Source organism: Xiphias gladius, chromosome 17, assembly GCF_016859285.1.
Source record: "Xiphias gladius isolate SHS-SW01 ecotype Sanya breed wild chromosome 17, ASM1685928v1, whole genome shotgun sequence".
NCBI classification, from domain to species: domain Eukaryota; kingdom Metazoa; phylum Chordata; class Actinopteri; order Istiophoriformes; family Xiphiidae; genus Xiphias; species Xiphias gladius.
Genome location: NC_053416.1, coordinates 19,487,081 through 19,503,894, shown reverse-complemented (window position 1 = coordinate 19,503,894; position 16,814 = coordinate 19,487,081). Strand labels below are relative to the sequence as shown.

Here is a 16,814-nt window from a genome sequence, read left to right as displayed (position 1 = left end):
GCTGCGCCCATCTACAATGTTTTAATCGACTGACTTAGGTTTCTCTTTTATACAAGCCACTGGTTGCCATCATAATGAAACAGCCCTTTCTTTTGCAGTAAATCAGTGAGCCCCAGGGACGAGGTACGCTGCCCCTGGGTCATCCATTCAATTCATAGTTTATCACTAGCTCCAATGAACCTAGTTATTGCTATTATCATAGCAGCATTTACATCCCTATTGAGCATGCAGTGTGGGAGAGCCAGAGGCAAAATTGTGGAGCCAGTTCCTGAAGTATTAAATTACGTACTGCCTCCATTCCAGTAGATGTGGTGCTGGGCCATAAAGTCTGATTGTTTTGCCATTACCAATAATAGATCCAGAGTGCGGGCAGCCAGGAAGATTAGCTGATGGTACTGTAGGGCAACGGGAAACAGATGTGGAGCTTATGTCTTTAGTTATTGTTTCCTTGTAGAGGACAGGAAAAAATAGTCACATGGGTGATAGTCAGGTAGACCCACAGTTTTACAAGAAGACTAGTACGGACTAGGATTTCAGGTCAAATTTCAGCCTTTGCAGAGAGATGCAATTTGGAACAAGTGTCTGCTACATAAGAGCGTTACCAAAATACTGTATATACTGTTAAATACTGCTCATCTGGGGAAATTATATGTATACAAGTAAATGAGTATATTTCCTGAATTATATAGAACTTAACTTTACATAAAGCACTACGGTGCACTACAGTACAGAGCTATTCTGATTATTTCTTAGATAAATAAGTGACAAGGGGACAGATTTCCAAAGTCTAAAATACTTACCTTGCTATAATTCAGTATGTCAATAATAACTGTAATATTTGCGGTGTCCTAGTGGAAAGAATTAAATGATGTAAATGATGCACCGCCCCACTGCCAAATCACACTGTGTAGGTGAAGGAGGACATCACAGGTCAAAACAATGAGACATTGCTGACATAAATGCTGTAGTATTTCCCAGCAGTACCATATTGTTACAGTAACACTTCATTTAAATATCATGTTAAAAAGGGTGTCCTTAAAAAGATTACAATGAGGAAAAACTAGCTGAAAGCCTTGGGGATTTAAATAGGACAGTTTTTTTAAAGTTAGAAAGTTGTTTTATATAATATTTACCTTGTCATAACCAATGTGTAATCACAAGGCATCTGAAAATGAGCTACGTGTTTTTTTTCACTTTATTTTTGTCATTCCACAGTACGAGGAACACATCAGTTCAAGACGAAGATATCCTGTCTTACTTTTGTTCTTCTCTCTCTCTTAGCTGTGCACCAACGGATTTTCTCTCATTTTATTATTCCTGTTTATATTACTTCCTGCCCTTTCTCACCTATCTGAAATTTAAGCATTTTGTGTCCTTGTTTAAAAAATGGAACCACAAATCTATATTTTGGATTGAATAATGAGTTATGGTTTCATAAGCCCACTGTCAAAAGTCGCTAAAGATCATCTTTTGGAAATGATTTAATGAGAGTCAACATTTCCCGAAAGAGAACTTGGTGCAAGTCCTGCATCCTTTCACACATTGCTGCCATTAATGAGCCTTATTCAGCTGTATGCACATTTCTCATTTGCCTGAGTACTTCCAATTGAGAGAGCTGCTCTTCAACCAATAATGGACAAATATTGTTGACTAGGGGACAATAGATGAGGTGAGGAAGCCAGTAATAGCAAGTTATCTGCTGTATTTGGCCAGACAAATAAAATGTATTTCAATTTAGGCCTAATAAACTGACTCACTGTTATATATCAAGTGTTGCCTGAATCCCTTCCGGTCGAGAGCTGGAATGGGATCAAACTTGGCAAGGTGAGGGCTGGAGATAATTAAATAGGGTGGCAGGAAACAGACCAAAAATAAAAAGGATGTTCAATTGTTGTTATTTTTAATGGCACTATATGGGGAGAAAATTATCCACCATGTGTTGCATCAATATTTACAGGAGAAAATGTGTGTCCACTGAGAAAAATTCCTGTGCTGACGACTAATCATATCTAGTCAGCTGTTGTTTTGATGCACTGATATGACAGCAGTCCTGCAGTTAGCAGGTGACTTGTGGGAGAGTGTGACTGTTACTGTATCCAAGCCTCACATCCTGGCTGTGCACCAAAGCATTACCTTTTACAGAAAGATCAATAGTGTTGTCTCAGGGAAAAGGGATCCAGCTGTAGAAAGCCAGGCCAATGTTCTGCCATTATATGGCCTATTGATATTTATGTGGTTGGATTAAAAACTCGATTGTAATGGTCATTTACTCAATAAATTCTATTAAAGAGAAATAACTTTGGACTAGCAGCGACATCTCATCAATGCTACTGAGAAATTGTGGAAAATGGTGGATCATTGCCAGCAGCAGAGGCTCTCTGTCCACCACACTTGTCAACCCAGCTTATTAGCAGTCAATCAGTAATTTCTGTAAGACATCATTGCCAATGGCAATGCCATACAATATACTCTGTATACTTCACAAAATCCTGAAATGACAATTCAAGCTAACCTATAGATGTTAAGAGGTCGGATATGATGACAATTATTATTTCACGAACTGAAAAAAAAGAGGCTGTGGGTATATTTTGTCATAATTTAAGTGCAATTTTAAAATGAAGCAACTGCTAATTAGGAGCAAAATGGGTCTTGGGTTTGTTCGCATTTGCATGTGTAGTGTTACTTTTAATTTGTAGTACCCACAATGCTCCTGCATACGAATGAATTTCCCTCTTAAATAAATGGCAGCATTCCTTGACCCCTCTGTTCAAAAAGTCAGCATATAGCTTTTACTGGGTGAATTATACTTTTTTGCCAAAAACTCATACTGTGAATGCCAGTGCTGTAATTAACCCATTGTTATGTTTTCAGAAGAATGGCAGAGATTTCTTTTTCCTGTTCCATAGTTAGTTTGCTCATCAGGGAGCTAAAACTTTAGGATGAATTATCCTCTCAACAAACTTGCATGCACTCTAGCCAAATAATTCAGTTTTAGTAATTAAAAACTGCAGCCGATCGTTGTTACAAAAAAGTGAGTTTATAGATTTTCACTTTGCAACAGGCAATAAACCTGCATATAACCACAAATATTTGTATCTGTAATGAAAGTGCCATCAATTCAATTGCTGCATTTCTTGATGCATACTCCTGAGTAATAACTTATACCCAGACAACAACTGTTTATTCTCTTATAATGAAGGAGAATCAATCAAATAAAACTCTTATAATTGCTGTTATTAATAAACTTTGCCTCTTAAATGTTGTGTGTGTGTTTGTGTGTGTGTGTGTGTGTGTGTGTGTGTGTGTGTGTGTGTGTGTGTGTGTGTGTGTGTGTGTGTGTGTGTGTGTGTGTGTGTGTGTGTGTGTGTGTGTGTGTGTGTGTATGGCCTTGTTTTACTGTATTCTTGGGGTCTGAAAACCGGGCGCCCACTGTCCTTGTGGATACACTCAGGATGCTCTAATTCATGTTTTATGATGTTAGCTGCATGCATTTTTTTACAAAATATATTGTAGCCGCAGTGGCCGTCTCTGGACATTATTGTTAAATGGACAAAGGAGACATCAATACTCTCTGTTGCAGATGAAGATATGTGCGTGTGTGTGTGTGTGTGTGTGTGTGTGTGTGTGTGTGTGTGTGTGTGTGTGTGTGTGTAATTGGGAAAAGATAAGGATAAGGATATACTGTACAAGGGAAGTGGTATGCCCCTCTCCAGTTTCACACCACTACGTCCCACTCTTTACATATAAACAGTAAAACAGATCATGTTCCAAGTGTCAGGCACTCTGCTGATGTTATAGAGGCATCCATCAGTGTGCCATCACAGGCAATGCTGCAGCAGACATTAATTATACTGACCTGAGATCCATCTCTCCACTGTTCTGTCTCCTTCTCCACGCTTGTCCAATCACATTTCTCACAGCCCATTATAAAGGAAAAGGTGATACTCTGCTTACCAAGGGGAGGGACGTAAATTGAAATATCTTCTATGTCTCCTATACGTCCAGTCTTCAAGAAAATCTGCTCATTGCACTTTTTCTCATTAGTGTAACTAAATTTGTCTCATCAGCTTCCAAAACAAATAGGTTGTTTGGAGGGCAACTAACTCCACACATCTAATCTGCTTTTATACGCTTCTATAGCTTGCAACAATTACAATACAGAAAGTTTTTGAGTTGAAAGTCGTTATAAGGGTATTATAGTTATGGTTTCTGTTGAGTTGAGTCCATGCTAAGATGACGCCCTCATTGTGTGAAATAAATTATTTTGAACCAATGTCATTCAAAGTAGTGAGAATGAAGTTAGACACTGATCAAACCAGGGACGTTTCTGGCCATTCTTGTGCCTGATGCCAGGCATCTACTAGCACCTCTGAAAGGATTTATGTTTCCATTGCCAAATATTTTAATAATTTTGGAGTTGGATTTCTTGATTTTTTTCTTTGCTCAATATCTGGCCTGTGCTATCGCCAAAACATTTCCTAGTTTGGTGATGGGTACATTTACATGCACACTATTGTCCCTGCCCTGACTGAGCCTTATCCTGGGTCGGTGCATATACTTGGGATATGATATGGAACATAAAAAACCTGGTAATACATATCTTTTAATGATTCTGTCATTATTCTGGTTTCTGAGAAATTTCTCCAAAGAAGTGTCCAACTCTATAACGACAACCAATGCCAGTCTGTCATTTTTTTTGCGAAGTTGCAAGCATTACCAGTTTCTGATTTTCACTTATGAATGTTCTGACCACTTTTTATCATGAGTAGGGGACTCAGGAAATTCTTAGTTTCACTTTAATTTCATCCAGGGTGTAGATCATTACAGCGTTTGGCATTACATAGGCCTGTTCTTTTAGACAATTAAGAAGTATGTGACTGGTGCTGAAGGCAAACATGCCCACATATACTGTTGCAAAATATCCTGGTTTTGATTCTTATCGTGGGTTTCAATATATTCAAAATATTCAAGATATAATTTTGGAATGGAACATAAGGAATGACCCGCTTATCCATGGTCGTTCACGAAGCAGTGTGAGCAAATGCCACTTAAGTCACAAAATAAGCAGCGGCCAGCAGTATCAATTAGCGCAGTATCATCACCCAATATAGTGTCCCCACCAAGTCTGCCTGCAGACTAAACTCAGCGTCAGGTGCATGGTGTAGCGCTACCATTGTGTTTATTTAATAATGAATGCGACATGGACTGATAGATGCATAGGTCTTTTAACAATACAAAAGGGTCAAAGAAATAGCGCACAGCATCAATCTAAATATATCAATAATTCTGGAAAATCATTTCCCATAAAATTATGCTGAATAATGTTTACTAAAATGCAAAGATGAGCAGTGGAGGAGAAAAGTACACCTGCCAATGTAACATATTTCAGCTGTTTATCAACACCGGTCCCCATCAATGCATCACACTGTATGATCTGGACTGACCTCTCGCTGTAACATTCAACCTGACCACACACCGATATTCACACATGCAACAGCGATGAACTGATTTATCTCATGTCAGCGGCACTATTTTGATGGTCACTTTCATTTTCGAGCTGATGAAAGTGCCATAGTAATGTGGCGGAATGAATGTTTTGTCCAACGGCTTCCACCATCAACTCAGATCGATGGGGCATGTAATTGGTGGCCACTTTGTGTGATTGCCAAGATAAACAGACATTGTTGCGGACATGGAAGATCAATGTCACACACAAAACAAGCGGGAGAGGGAGGAATATACGGGCCATCATATTCACCAACAACATACAGTAAATATTTTTACTGATGGGGTTTGCTGCTGCAACACGATATTGTAGTTAAAGTTTGATCAGATTAAAAAATTCATTCTGCATAGTTTTAATCTCTGCAAAGGCCAGTGGGATCCAGTGCTCACAATCTAGCTTGAATATGGAAATTCAAATAGCGAACCATCTTATTTCCTGCCAACTTCTAACCTACTTGCTAACTCTGCATGTTAGTCTCTTCTGGTAACATCATTATTTTAGGAGATGCTCTTTCACGCAATTTTCTTTTTGGGATTGTGGAGTAAAAGAAAGCAGAAATATATGCGCACGCAAAGACTCTTGCTTCCAGCTAGAATGAAATGGATATTTTTTAATGGACATTGTGGGAAACAAATAGGAGAAAAATAATCCTATACACATTATGGGGCATGTGATCAAATCTTAATATAACTATGCAATACTGTACATACAATAAGATAACCACTCAATGTTTTGGGACTTAGCATTGAGGAAAAATGAGACTTTATTACCACTTTTTTAATGTAAAGTGAGCATAAGAATACGTTCACTGCCTGCAGTGAGCAGTCAGCTCTTTGTATCTCCTCCGTATCCTGCTGGGCAATAGCTGCAACATGATAAGCAGTGAAGCAGAAGAATCCCTGCTTGCTTGCATTTTTGTAAATAAAGGTTGTCTCACAAAATGACAGTACCTTTTTGTTCTTTTGGCTGGCACGATCAAATGCAACCACTGCTGTGAACAAATACAATGACTACACAGAGTTGTCAGCCTAAAGAGGCTGGTTTCGAGTTTGTTTTATGCCGCTATACCAATGACATTTAATATTCATGCAATTTCAATCCAGTGTGAGGAACACTAATTAGAATTGTTGGACTGACACACGGTTTGAATAATCTGACATCACAGTTAGCATGGCACTGGCTCACCTTGGTAATGCAGCAGGAGGAATCCAGAGCTGTACTGCTGGTCACTACGAAAACGGATGGAGATCTGGTTGCTCCAGCTGCGTAGTACGAGGCCCCTCATCAAGACTGACTCATTGGCAAGGAGAAAGGGTTCTCGGCCACCCGTATCCTCCACTGTCACCTGCTTTCCCTCCAACACACTCACATTTAGCACCTAAAATGAAAAGAGACCATGCCATATGATTACACACACGCTTTGCTGCACCGATGTGCATCATGTATAAAGTCATGCTAGCAAAAGGTTCAATGACTGAGTTATCCTTTGCAAAGGGTCGTAGAGTAACACATTGCACAAAGAATCATCAAAGGTAACAGTAAATGCGCTGTATTTTTAGCAATGTATGAGCATATATATTTCTATCCACTCTTTGAAAAGACCAATAGGTAAAATTCATAGACTTTTAACTCCGATACTATACATAATATAATCACATATCTGTGAACAGTTGACTTATGATGTTTCACAACAGATGTAAACTTAAGCTTAAGTCAAATAACATTGCCCTCAAAAAATGGCTTACCTGCCGTGTTACTTTGCTCAGGTGTCTACTGACAAAGTTGCACGAGGATATGTTTGGTTTGTAATTTCTTTGTTAACCTGCTCCCGGATTGTAGACATGTTTTAGTGTAGTGTAATTGCATAGTTCTGGGTCATTCAGCTCATGTTTGTTGCACGATTGACTCATCCTCTTTCTGTGTTCTCCTTGTGCCTGTAAGCTACTCTGATAGAAGTCCTTTATGTCTCAACAGGTTTGAACAGCATCTGCGGCTAAATATGGTGAAGGAACCTCTGGAGGAATGCATGTAGTTAAATGGTCTGGATAATGGAGTACTGACATATTTTTGAGCAACATCAGATTAATTCCCCACAGAACCAACCAGCAAAGGGTATGTTAATCCAAAAGCAGGCCATGATTATTATTCTTTATGATAAAAATAAAAGGCTTTCACCTTCACTTGTTTTTGTAACGCGGTATTGAATAGCATCAGTGATTTTTGTCCAAATACTTTTAATTTTTTTAATCAAATTATTGAATGAGTTTGTTTTTTTTTGGTTTTTTTTAATTGCACTCAGTGGGATAACAACGAAGCTTTTAGTAAATCTGTGTAACACATGAAAGATTAATGCACAAAGACTGACATTCAAATAACTAAAACGAGATTAGCCAGATTACACGTCTGCTAAATGAGAAGCTAAAGGTTTTGTACATCGTTTTTTTCTTATTAAAAAGGAGAGGAGAAAAACAATATAAATACAGCTACAAGCCTGATGAATCTTGCAACCAAGTCCAAAAAAGACCCAGCTCCTGTCTTGAAAGACAAGTGCACCATCAAAGCTATTTCAACCTGTTTCAGCCAGCAGTGTAATTCATGTTGTGTTCTGAAAGCTGATGCTGTCATAGGTAGTGGGCTCAGGTCTCAGGTATGTCATGAGGCATAATGCAATAAACAATATGTCTGCAGGAGTGTTAGTCCAACAGTCTGGAAAGGCTGAAACATTGGGCAGGATGAGCCCATTGCACAACAGTGGCAGCAAAATGTATGTGGTCACGTTGGCTAACTGTCAGTCAGTCGAAGGGGTGCTGACATTGAGCACAGAGAGGTTAATGGACACTCTGAGACTGAGCTTGGAGGTGACTTCTTGCGGAATGATCCATGAGGTTGGCCACTTTGATTGATTTGATTTTTATCACGACCACAATTAAACACAACACCACTCTGTAGGTTTTCAGACAGATTCACAACACAGAGCACAGTCAAACAGCAGCTCAAATAGTCACACATCAGATACCTATGTTGTGTATGTGTGACAAAATTATACAAAAACTACATATTGTTATTGCAGCTTGTGTATTTTAGTTGTTGTAGGAGCCTCAAACAGCAGTGTCACAGTGAGTGGGAAAGGAATGTCACATGAATTTAGAATCCATGTTTCTCAATTTCTCAAGGGCAATGGCAATGACAAAGCCTTAGGCAGAGTTCTTTTTTTTCACCTCTGCCTTTTTGCCTGAGTTAATATGGAGGGCTTAGATGTTTTGCAAATCAGGTTACTTCGGTTACTCATCTTATAACTTCATAATCCACCCTACAGTACAGCACAGTAATTCTTCCTACTATTTAATATCCATACTATTCTATTCAAGGAATAAGGAAATGCAATTCCACTAACCATGGATTTAACTTGATTGTCTGACAAATTTAGACTGCAGAGACTCAACTCTAAATTGCATCCATAATTGATTGTATAGTGATCGATTGTTAATTGTTTGCATTGCAGTCTTGATTAATGTAGCCTAAATTTGAAGCATTTTAAAAGAATATAACATTTAGAAAGGTTTTAAGCCTACAGTATGTATGCAAGGTTAAATATAGACTCAAATTTCAAATAATTTTCCTCTGCTATGTTTCTATGGCCTCCACCATTATATAAAACTGGTGTGTGAGAGATGGCTGATATTCCACCACGGTTCATACATATTTTAGTCAACTATCTCTCCAAAAAACACCAGGGAACAAAGCAAGATGCCATGCTTGCTAAAATTGTGGAACTGCTGAAAAGCTAGTGTAGTACACCACAATGATTTGATGTAGCATAAAAGAACCTTAAACATTATTTTTCTGTCATAATAAAGCAGTTAGTTTTATATTAAAACCAATTGGATAAACATGTGGCAAGTGCAAACACTTTTCATGGCTTCTGTTTTCATTAATCCAAATACATTAATCGCAAGTTAAAAAATTTAAGTTGAAGTTGTAGTAGTAGTTGTAGTAGTGGTAGTACTAGTACTAGGAGCAGTAGTAATTTCATACAGATGTTAATGGTGTTAATCTGAATGCAGTTTGTAGAAAAAAACTGTGTAAGACAATCCAGTACAACACCGCAAAGCACACAACCTAACTACAAGTTTTAAAACAGCAGTATTTAATCTTTATTCAGATTGTAGATCTGTGACCAATTGGTTTACATATACCAGGGAGGTTTATGAAGGACAGGTGAGCAGACAGTGGACAGTGAACATTTGGATTGATAGATAACTTGGCCTCAGAGGGTCCTATCATCTGTCATCCACCCTGGGACCTGTCAGTGCAGCCAGCAGCAGCTGTCCTGCCTCAATTATGAATCATTGGCCATGTCAAGAGACATCAGACTACCTTATCTTCAACACTGCTGCAGCCAAATGCCCAGAGGGACTTCTTTCTCACTGTCTCTCCCTCTCTTTCTCATACAGACACAGACACACACACACACACACACACACACACACACACACACACACACACACACACACACGCATGCATATACCTGTATGTGTGTGTGTGTGTGTGTGTGTGTGTGTGTGTGTGTGTGTGCACGTATGTACACACACAAGCATATTCCACTGGACTGTAATGAGAGCAGGTTTATTGTAACTCCTAGCTGGAATCTCTGCCTCAGCAGACACATTTGTGGGTCTGGGGATTTGGCTGACCAAGCACACTTCTGCACCAACCACAGAAATAACAGAGGATGACATCTCTACGGTGTGTTGTTTCCATTTCGAGAATTATGTCGAGAGGAGAAAGAGTGTCTGTTTAGTATTTTTTTTTATCCAAGCTCTAAACAATGCAAGGGATGTAAGACTTCCTCTGGGTAGGTGATCTTTCACTTCGAGCAATCCTTTTTTTTTTCCCGGAACCACTGTTCTAATAAAATTTTTCCTGAGTTCAATCAAAATGAGAGGAGAGAGGGTCATCTCTCTCCTCTAGCCCCTGTCTTTTCAATCAAACCACTATAATGAACAGATCATCCTGCAAGCCCACAGTACAATTCACAGTCCTAGAACTGCACTTGGTATAGAAAAGATGGAGAACACCCGCTAAAATAAAAGGTTTCAAAGGATAGCAATATTTGCAGGATTGAATACCTTGATCTTTCTGTGCTTGCCTTGACCTTTTGTAGAACAGGGAGCTTCCAGTGTGTTGCAGGGTTAAACTATCAGATTGAACAATGATCAGAGGTGAGATCCATCTTATCACATCCAAACAGAAAGTAGCCTGGCATGGTGTTTAATCTAAGATTAGACTCACTGCTGGTATCATACGGTTAGTCCCACATAAGAGATAAATTAAATAATCTGTATAATGAAAATTTGGTAAATAAATTAAATAAATAAAAGTAGAAAGTTAATCTCTACTCATAAAAAAAAAAAACAAGACGAATGCAGTTTTTGATGAGAAAAAGATATTTCTCCTGATGCTTTGAAATAAACAATCTGTCAAATAAATTAGACTTTTTACATTTTGGCATGTAATCTTTGTCCACTCATTTTTTCATTTATCCATACGTACACAGTATGACTTAACTATCCACAGAGGCTGGTTCTCACTGATAATTTACTGTTGAAAACATCTGGTGGTGCTCTGCAGCAAACATTTACACTGACTCACAGGAGCCATTGCTGATGCAGAAATGAGCAGTATGTAATCAAAATGATCCCACTATACACGGAAATTAAATGACCCTGCTGCTGGGGGCAATAAATCAACAGCCATTGGACTCAGCAGCTGCAGTGCCATCATTACTATGATAAAACCCTCTGGCTTATATAGTGGAGCACACTGGTAGTGTGCCTACCTCATCGCCCCATATCTAAGGCTCGCAATTGAATGGTCTTGGTACACCACATCCATTTGGTGTTTTTGTGTATTTCCTGATAAATCCATACAGAAAGAGAGGTCTTCCACTGCTCATTATATGAAAAATGTTATCTTAATTGAACATTCACCTCTAAATAAAACACCCAAGCCTATTTCCTGTTTGCCCTGCTGTCTAAAACAATGGATCCTTACCAATCAGCAAAAGCTGAATGTTAATGAGAATGTGCTGGGGCCAGTGGCTGAATCCAATACTAACTTGCTCATCGTCACTTAAATCAAATTTAAAATGGCAGATATTTATGTTCTTGAGGTTACCAAATCCACAAACTTATAGGGACCATTTTCTCAAATATTATCTTTTCTTCCTACTGTAAGCTTAGAGTAAAGCAGACATTGAGACCATCTGCATTTGAAACACTTTTATTAGATGAGATCCTTGCTCTGTGATAAATCAACCTCACTTTCTGGGGTGCCTCTTGGGCGTTGACATTCCCAGTTTATTTGCAGCAGAGTGCATTTTTGCATAGATTTAAATTCATGCATTGCTGATTACTCTTCATATTTTCCCACATGCATCTTTACTCTCCCATCCTCATCATGACACCGAAAGAGCTGGAGAGAACATAGGCTTCTGCCAGACAGAGTCTCCTCCCTTTATGACAGCTAGCTGGGTGTAGGAGCAATTAGTGTCACCTGAAAGAATTCCACTCAGGATGGCTAGGCCCCATGGAAACTCATCTCGGCAAAGCCCTGACACCCTAAAAAGCTTATCAAGATCAAACTGCCCTTCTTTATGTCCTGCCTTACTCCCGTAAGGCACAATATGATGAAGGCTTCCTTCTGCCTCATCTCAAGTTGATTAAAGGCAGTAAGCCTGTCTTGGCCCCCATTACTCAGTCAGGCTCAGTTTCCCTGCGACATACGTGCTGTGTCATAGGTGCTGCTGGGGACCCAAGTCACATAATGGTCAAATTATGTGCATCACCTTTTTTAAATGCCATTTGAATTAGGTCAGACGTGAGGAGGAAGGATTAAAGGCATCATTCCATTTTAAAGAGCAACCCTCTGTTCTCATACAAAAGTATCAAGAGTTGCTTTTGGTGGAAACTTTTGGTGGAACACCAACACAACAAATTTAATTCCCTTCCTCATCAGCCAGACTTGGCCAGGGTCAATGCCGTCAGCATTTTGCTTCTTTTGTAAGAAATACTGAAATTAAAATGAGAGTGCAAGGATCAATACAGCAATCCAAGCAGCACTGAGAGGAGGCTGTGTGTCGAGTATTGGTGCGGCTTATTAACATGACTATTGATTGGAGTCAGAGGAGCATGGTTGCTGGAGCAGCATCAAATACCAATCGTTAACCCTCTAGTTGGGGTTAGCTTTAAACACTTGGCATACTCTGTAATGTCTCAATCCTTAAAGGGGCATTTCACTGATGATCCACTGAAGTGGACCAGTGCTTTATTCTCACCTTAGGTATAACTCATTAGTAATTGCAGCCTTGAGCTCATTAGTTTGGTTAAGATTTATTTTGCTGTATTTGGAATCGTCTGAAACAATATTCACTCATTTTAGGATGAAAAACTTGGAAGCTATAATTTTCCCCCCAGGGACTCAAAGCCTTTGTTTGATATTTATAAGCTTTAATTAACAAAACAAAAGTTTTGTGTTTTCTTTCACTTGATGGATAATTCTACATTTACTGTAAAACTTTTTAACTGTGCAGGACTACTTCAAAATTTGGAATCTACTTTTTTTTTTAAAAGTGTTATGTTTGCATATTATTGAAAACCTGCTTATTACTGTTACATGTTGTTTTAACTGACATAATCATGAGAATAAAATAAAAAGTGCTATTTAGAAAAGGCATCATATAGCAAGTGATGCTATAGTCATGCTTATTTGGTCCTGTTTATTCCCAGGTTCACTGCAAGTACTGAAACTGGTTGAGAAGAGCTCGACAAATACATAAACTGGTATATGAAGGTGGAATGGAAATAGAAAAAATAGTACAGAATTCAAGAGGGTGAAAGAGTTGGAGGAAGAATGAAGAAAAAAAAGATATACAGTATTGACCTCAAAATCTTTCCCAGCCATCTTCTTGAATGATGCTACTTTAAACCTCTCAGAAAACAGAAACACTTCCCCAATCATCCTTTGCGACAGTGGGAGAAATTGGCCACATCTGGGTATCCTAACCCCTGAAATGTATCAGCCACTCGCAGTCCTCCCTACACAATACATTCTCTTTTAGCAAATGTGCAGGATGTATGCTTCGTGAAACGGAGCTGGGACAACCTGTGCAGAGCTTTAGATGGTAACTCCTTGAGGCTCAGGCAGGTAGATCACTGAGCAGAGGAGACAGAGAAATCAGAGTGGGACAGATGGCCTGGAAAGAGCTGATAGCTAGCTAACCCACCCGATTTATTTGATCAAATAAAAAAAGCTCCAAAACAGATTTTAAGCTCTTTAATGCCACAGACAAGTTCCATAAAACCTCCATCTGTCCTCTACTGAAACCTTATTGCAAAAGAGACTGTGGAGAAGAGGAGGAGATGGATATAGAGGATAGAAATAAGATGTGCTTAAGATATCGCCAATGGACTAGTAAAAAATTTAGTTTCCATGTGTATTTAAAGAGAGGAGAGTAGGCTAACTTGGTAGACCCACATGCCACTACAAGATTTACATCCCATCAAGGGTAATTCATGGGTAAATATCTCTGCAATTGTAATTAATGATCCAAAATTGAGCGAAACGGCTTTTTTGACATGGTCATAAAATAACAATTTCTTAACCAGGGCCTTTATAAACGAAATATGTCTATCTTTTTTAATAATAATATATCACACCCCAACTGATTTGAGTGAATGCTAAGATTGGGTCTTTATATTTTATATACGTACAGTCTCAAGGACATGAAAACTGAGCGAACTGAACCCTGTAAAAAGCCTTTCTCTTGTAATACACTAACCTGCTCTGGCTTTAAAGCCATTTATCATTGCTAACCATAATATAATAGCTGGGAATGTCAGACAAAAATCAATACTTAACATCTTAACTCAAGACTGAGTTTGCACTATATACGTGTTCAAATGTCCTGCACATATTTTCACATATTTAGCTACTAATTACTAAAGTGCAGTGTTTTCTTAAAGAATACTTTCCGTGTTTATTACACCATTAGTTTATCTCTGTGCTGAAAGTTGGTGATATATCAGCCTCCTAATATTTGTGCAATTATTCTGCAAATAAATCATAATGCAGCCAAAATCACCAGATGGGGCAATGCATTATATGCTGTTAGCTGTGGCAGAGGGGTTGAACAGTCACACTGAGGGCAGTAAACTCTGCTGATACATTTTTCATCCTCCCTCTCCTGCAAATTGCCAGACTGCTGTAGGGAGTATTAACTAAATACAGAAAAGGTCTGCTCTTTCTTATTTATTCCTCACCAATCTCTGTGATATTTTTGAATGCTGGTGGAATCAGAGAAGTCTGTAAATGACAGACACTGTCTTCATATCAAATTTTACTGATCCATAGGTACACTAAACCAACATAAATATTTATCATATGGTCACCGCATCTTTCCTTCAGAGTTTTTCCTCTCACCTAATTTCCCTCCTTTGCCCTGGAGGGAAATGGTCTGTCTGCTATAATGATGACTCCCTTCCATAACGAGGGCTGGCTACCAAAACAAGAACACACACTTCAACCATAATGTCCCTCCTACGGCTCCTCTGCTCTGAAGTGTGGAGCATGTGAATTTTTCCCCATGGACAAAATGTTATCAAAACCCAGCTGATCAAAGTGAATACTAAGACATATTTCTGTGTGTCTAACTGTCCATAATCTGACCAGTGAAATAGCAAGGCAAAGTCTGTGATCACGCCAAAGATTCTTGTGTGATGATGACAAATAAGCTCATCAGAAAAGTGGAAGTAAAATCAATTTAGTTGTCACAACAGTTCATTTCATCTCTGTTATTGGTTACTATGATTTAAAAGATTAGTATCTTCAAAGTTGGCTAAGTAAGAGTAAAAAAAGGACTCACAATGACAGGACAGAGCATTGATTTAAACTGTTTAATTGAACTATTTGGTGTAGTAAAGATAAGCATTTTGGCATACTGTTTATATGTGGAAACCCAGTGCAAATCAAAGAAACTGGGGGAAAAAAACAATACTATGTGTGATTATAGTACATTTTTCTCTGAAAAGGATCTGCTGTTACTGGTTTCTGTTTTCCCAATTAACAAGTGCAGTGTTGATTGTGTGAATTTTAATCACATTATCTTTACAATGTAAAATGCCTGCAGATGATAAAAAATATATTACCAAATATATGTCAAAACGTCTATTACCAGCTGTCCCATGAAACATGTAAAGTCCATGGACTGGGCAACCATTTGTGCAGAAAAAAGACAAACTTACATAGGCACATTGACATTGTTACCTGTTCTCACATACCATCTCAAATACAGAACAGTGATCCATTCTTTCCAGCAGTAAGCTTGTTAGTACCATAACCAGAAAGAAAAATAATCTCTCAAGTCTAACAAAAAATAAAGTGTGTGTGTGTGTGTGTGTGTGTGTGTGTGTGTGTGTGTGTGTGTGTGTGTGTGTGTGTGTGTGTGTGTGTGTGTGTGTGTGTGTGTGTGTATATAAAGAAGGTTGGGTCTTCCAGGTACATGACTTGGTGATAACCATAATGTCCCTGGTTGAAATCCTGCTGGGGATCCTTGTTACATTCATTCTTATCTTCTATTTATCTTTCCGATCACTCACAAATGCCAAAAAAGGGATTACAAAAGGAATCTCTGAGAGGTGTTAACATTGCAGCTGCATTGCTGCAAGTGTCAGATTTAAATTCCAGGTTTGTTCTGCATACGTGTGTGTGTGTGTGTGTGTGTGTGTGTGTGTGTGTGTGTGTGTGTGTGTGTGTGTGTGTGTGTGTGTGTGTGTGTGTGTGTGTGTGTGTGTGTGTGTGTGTGTGTGTGTGTGTGTGTGTGTGTGTGAGTGCCTACATGTGTTGGATAAGTCCTATCAAAAAAGCAGATCCCATTACGCAACAGCTAAATGTGTGTCCATTTCTTCCTGCTTGTTTGAAGAATTGAGCACAGGTGAGTGAAAAGGTTATAAATTGTATATTGTTGAAAATTAAAATCATCCAAGCAAAAAAAACATTCAAAATGTAGTGGTAAAAATTGAGCTGCTTGCATAACATTTTCCGTGCACGCTGCTACTCCACAAGTCTACTTTGTGATCTCCTTCATTCTATTAAAACCTTGAGACCTGGATAGCCTCCAGGCAGAGGAGCTTCACACACTGCTGATGAGAAGGTATGACAAATGCTTGACTTCAGTTTTATATTTCTATCCTCAGTTTATGTCTTCAACAGGAACAGATACCATGGCTCCTCATTCTCTTCAGCTGTGCCA

At 38.7% G+C, this 16,814-nt stretch overlaps 1 protein-coding gene across 1 annotated transcript in view; it reads right to left on the bottom strand.

The window, feature by feature from the left end:
• The window catches only part of LOC120802901 (seizure protein 6 homolog), an 85,355-nt gene that overhangs the window by 21,350 nt on the left and 47,191 nt on the right, over positions 1 to 16,814 (bottom strand). The window contains exon 4 of the mRNA XM_040151084.1: positions 6,692 to 6,884. Coding sequence (XP_040007018.1) covers positions 6,692 to 6,884 — 193 coding nt within the window. The remainder of the gene's footprint in view (positions 1 to 6,691; positions 6,885 to 16,814) is intronic.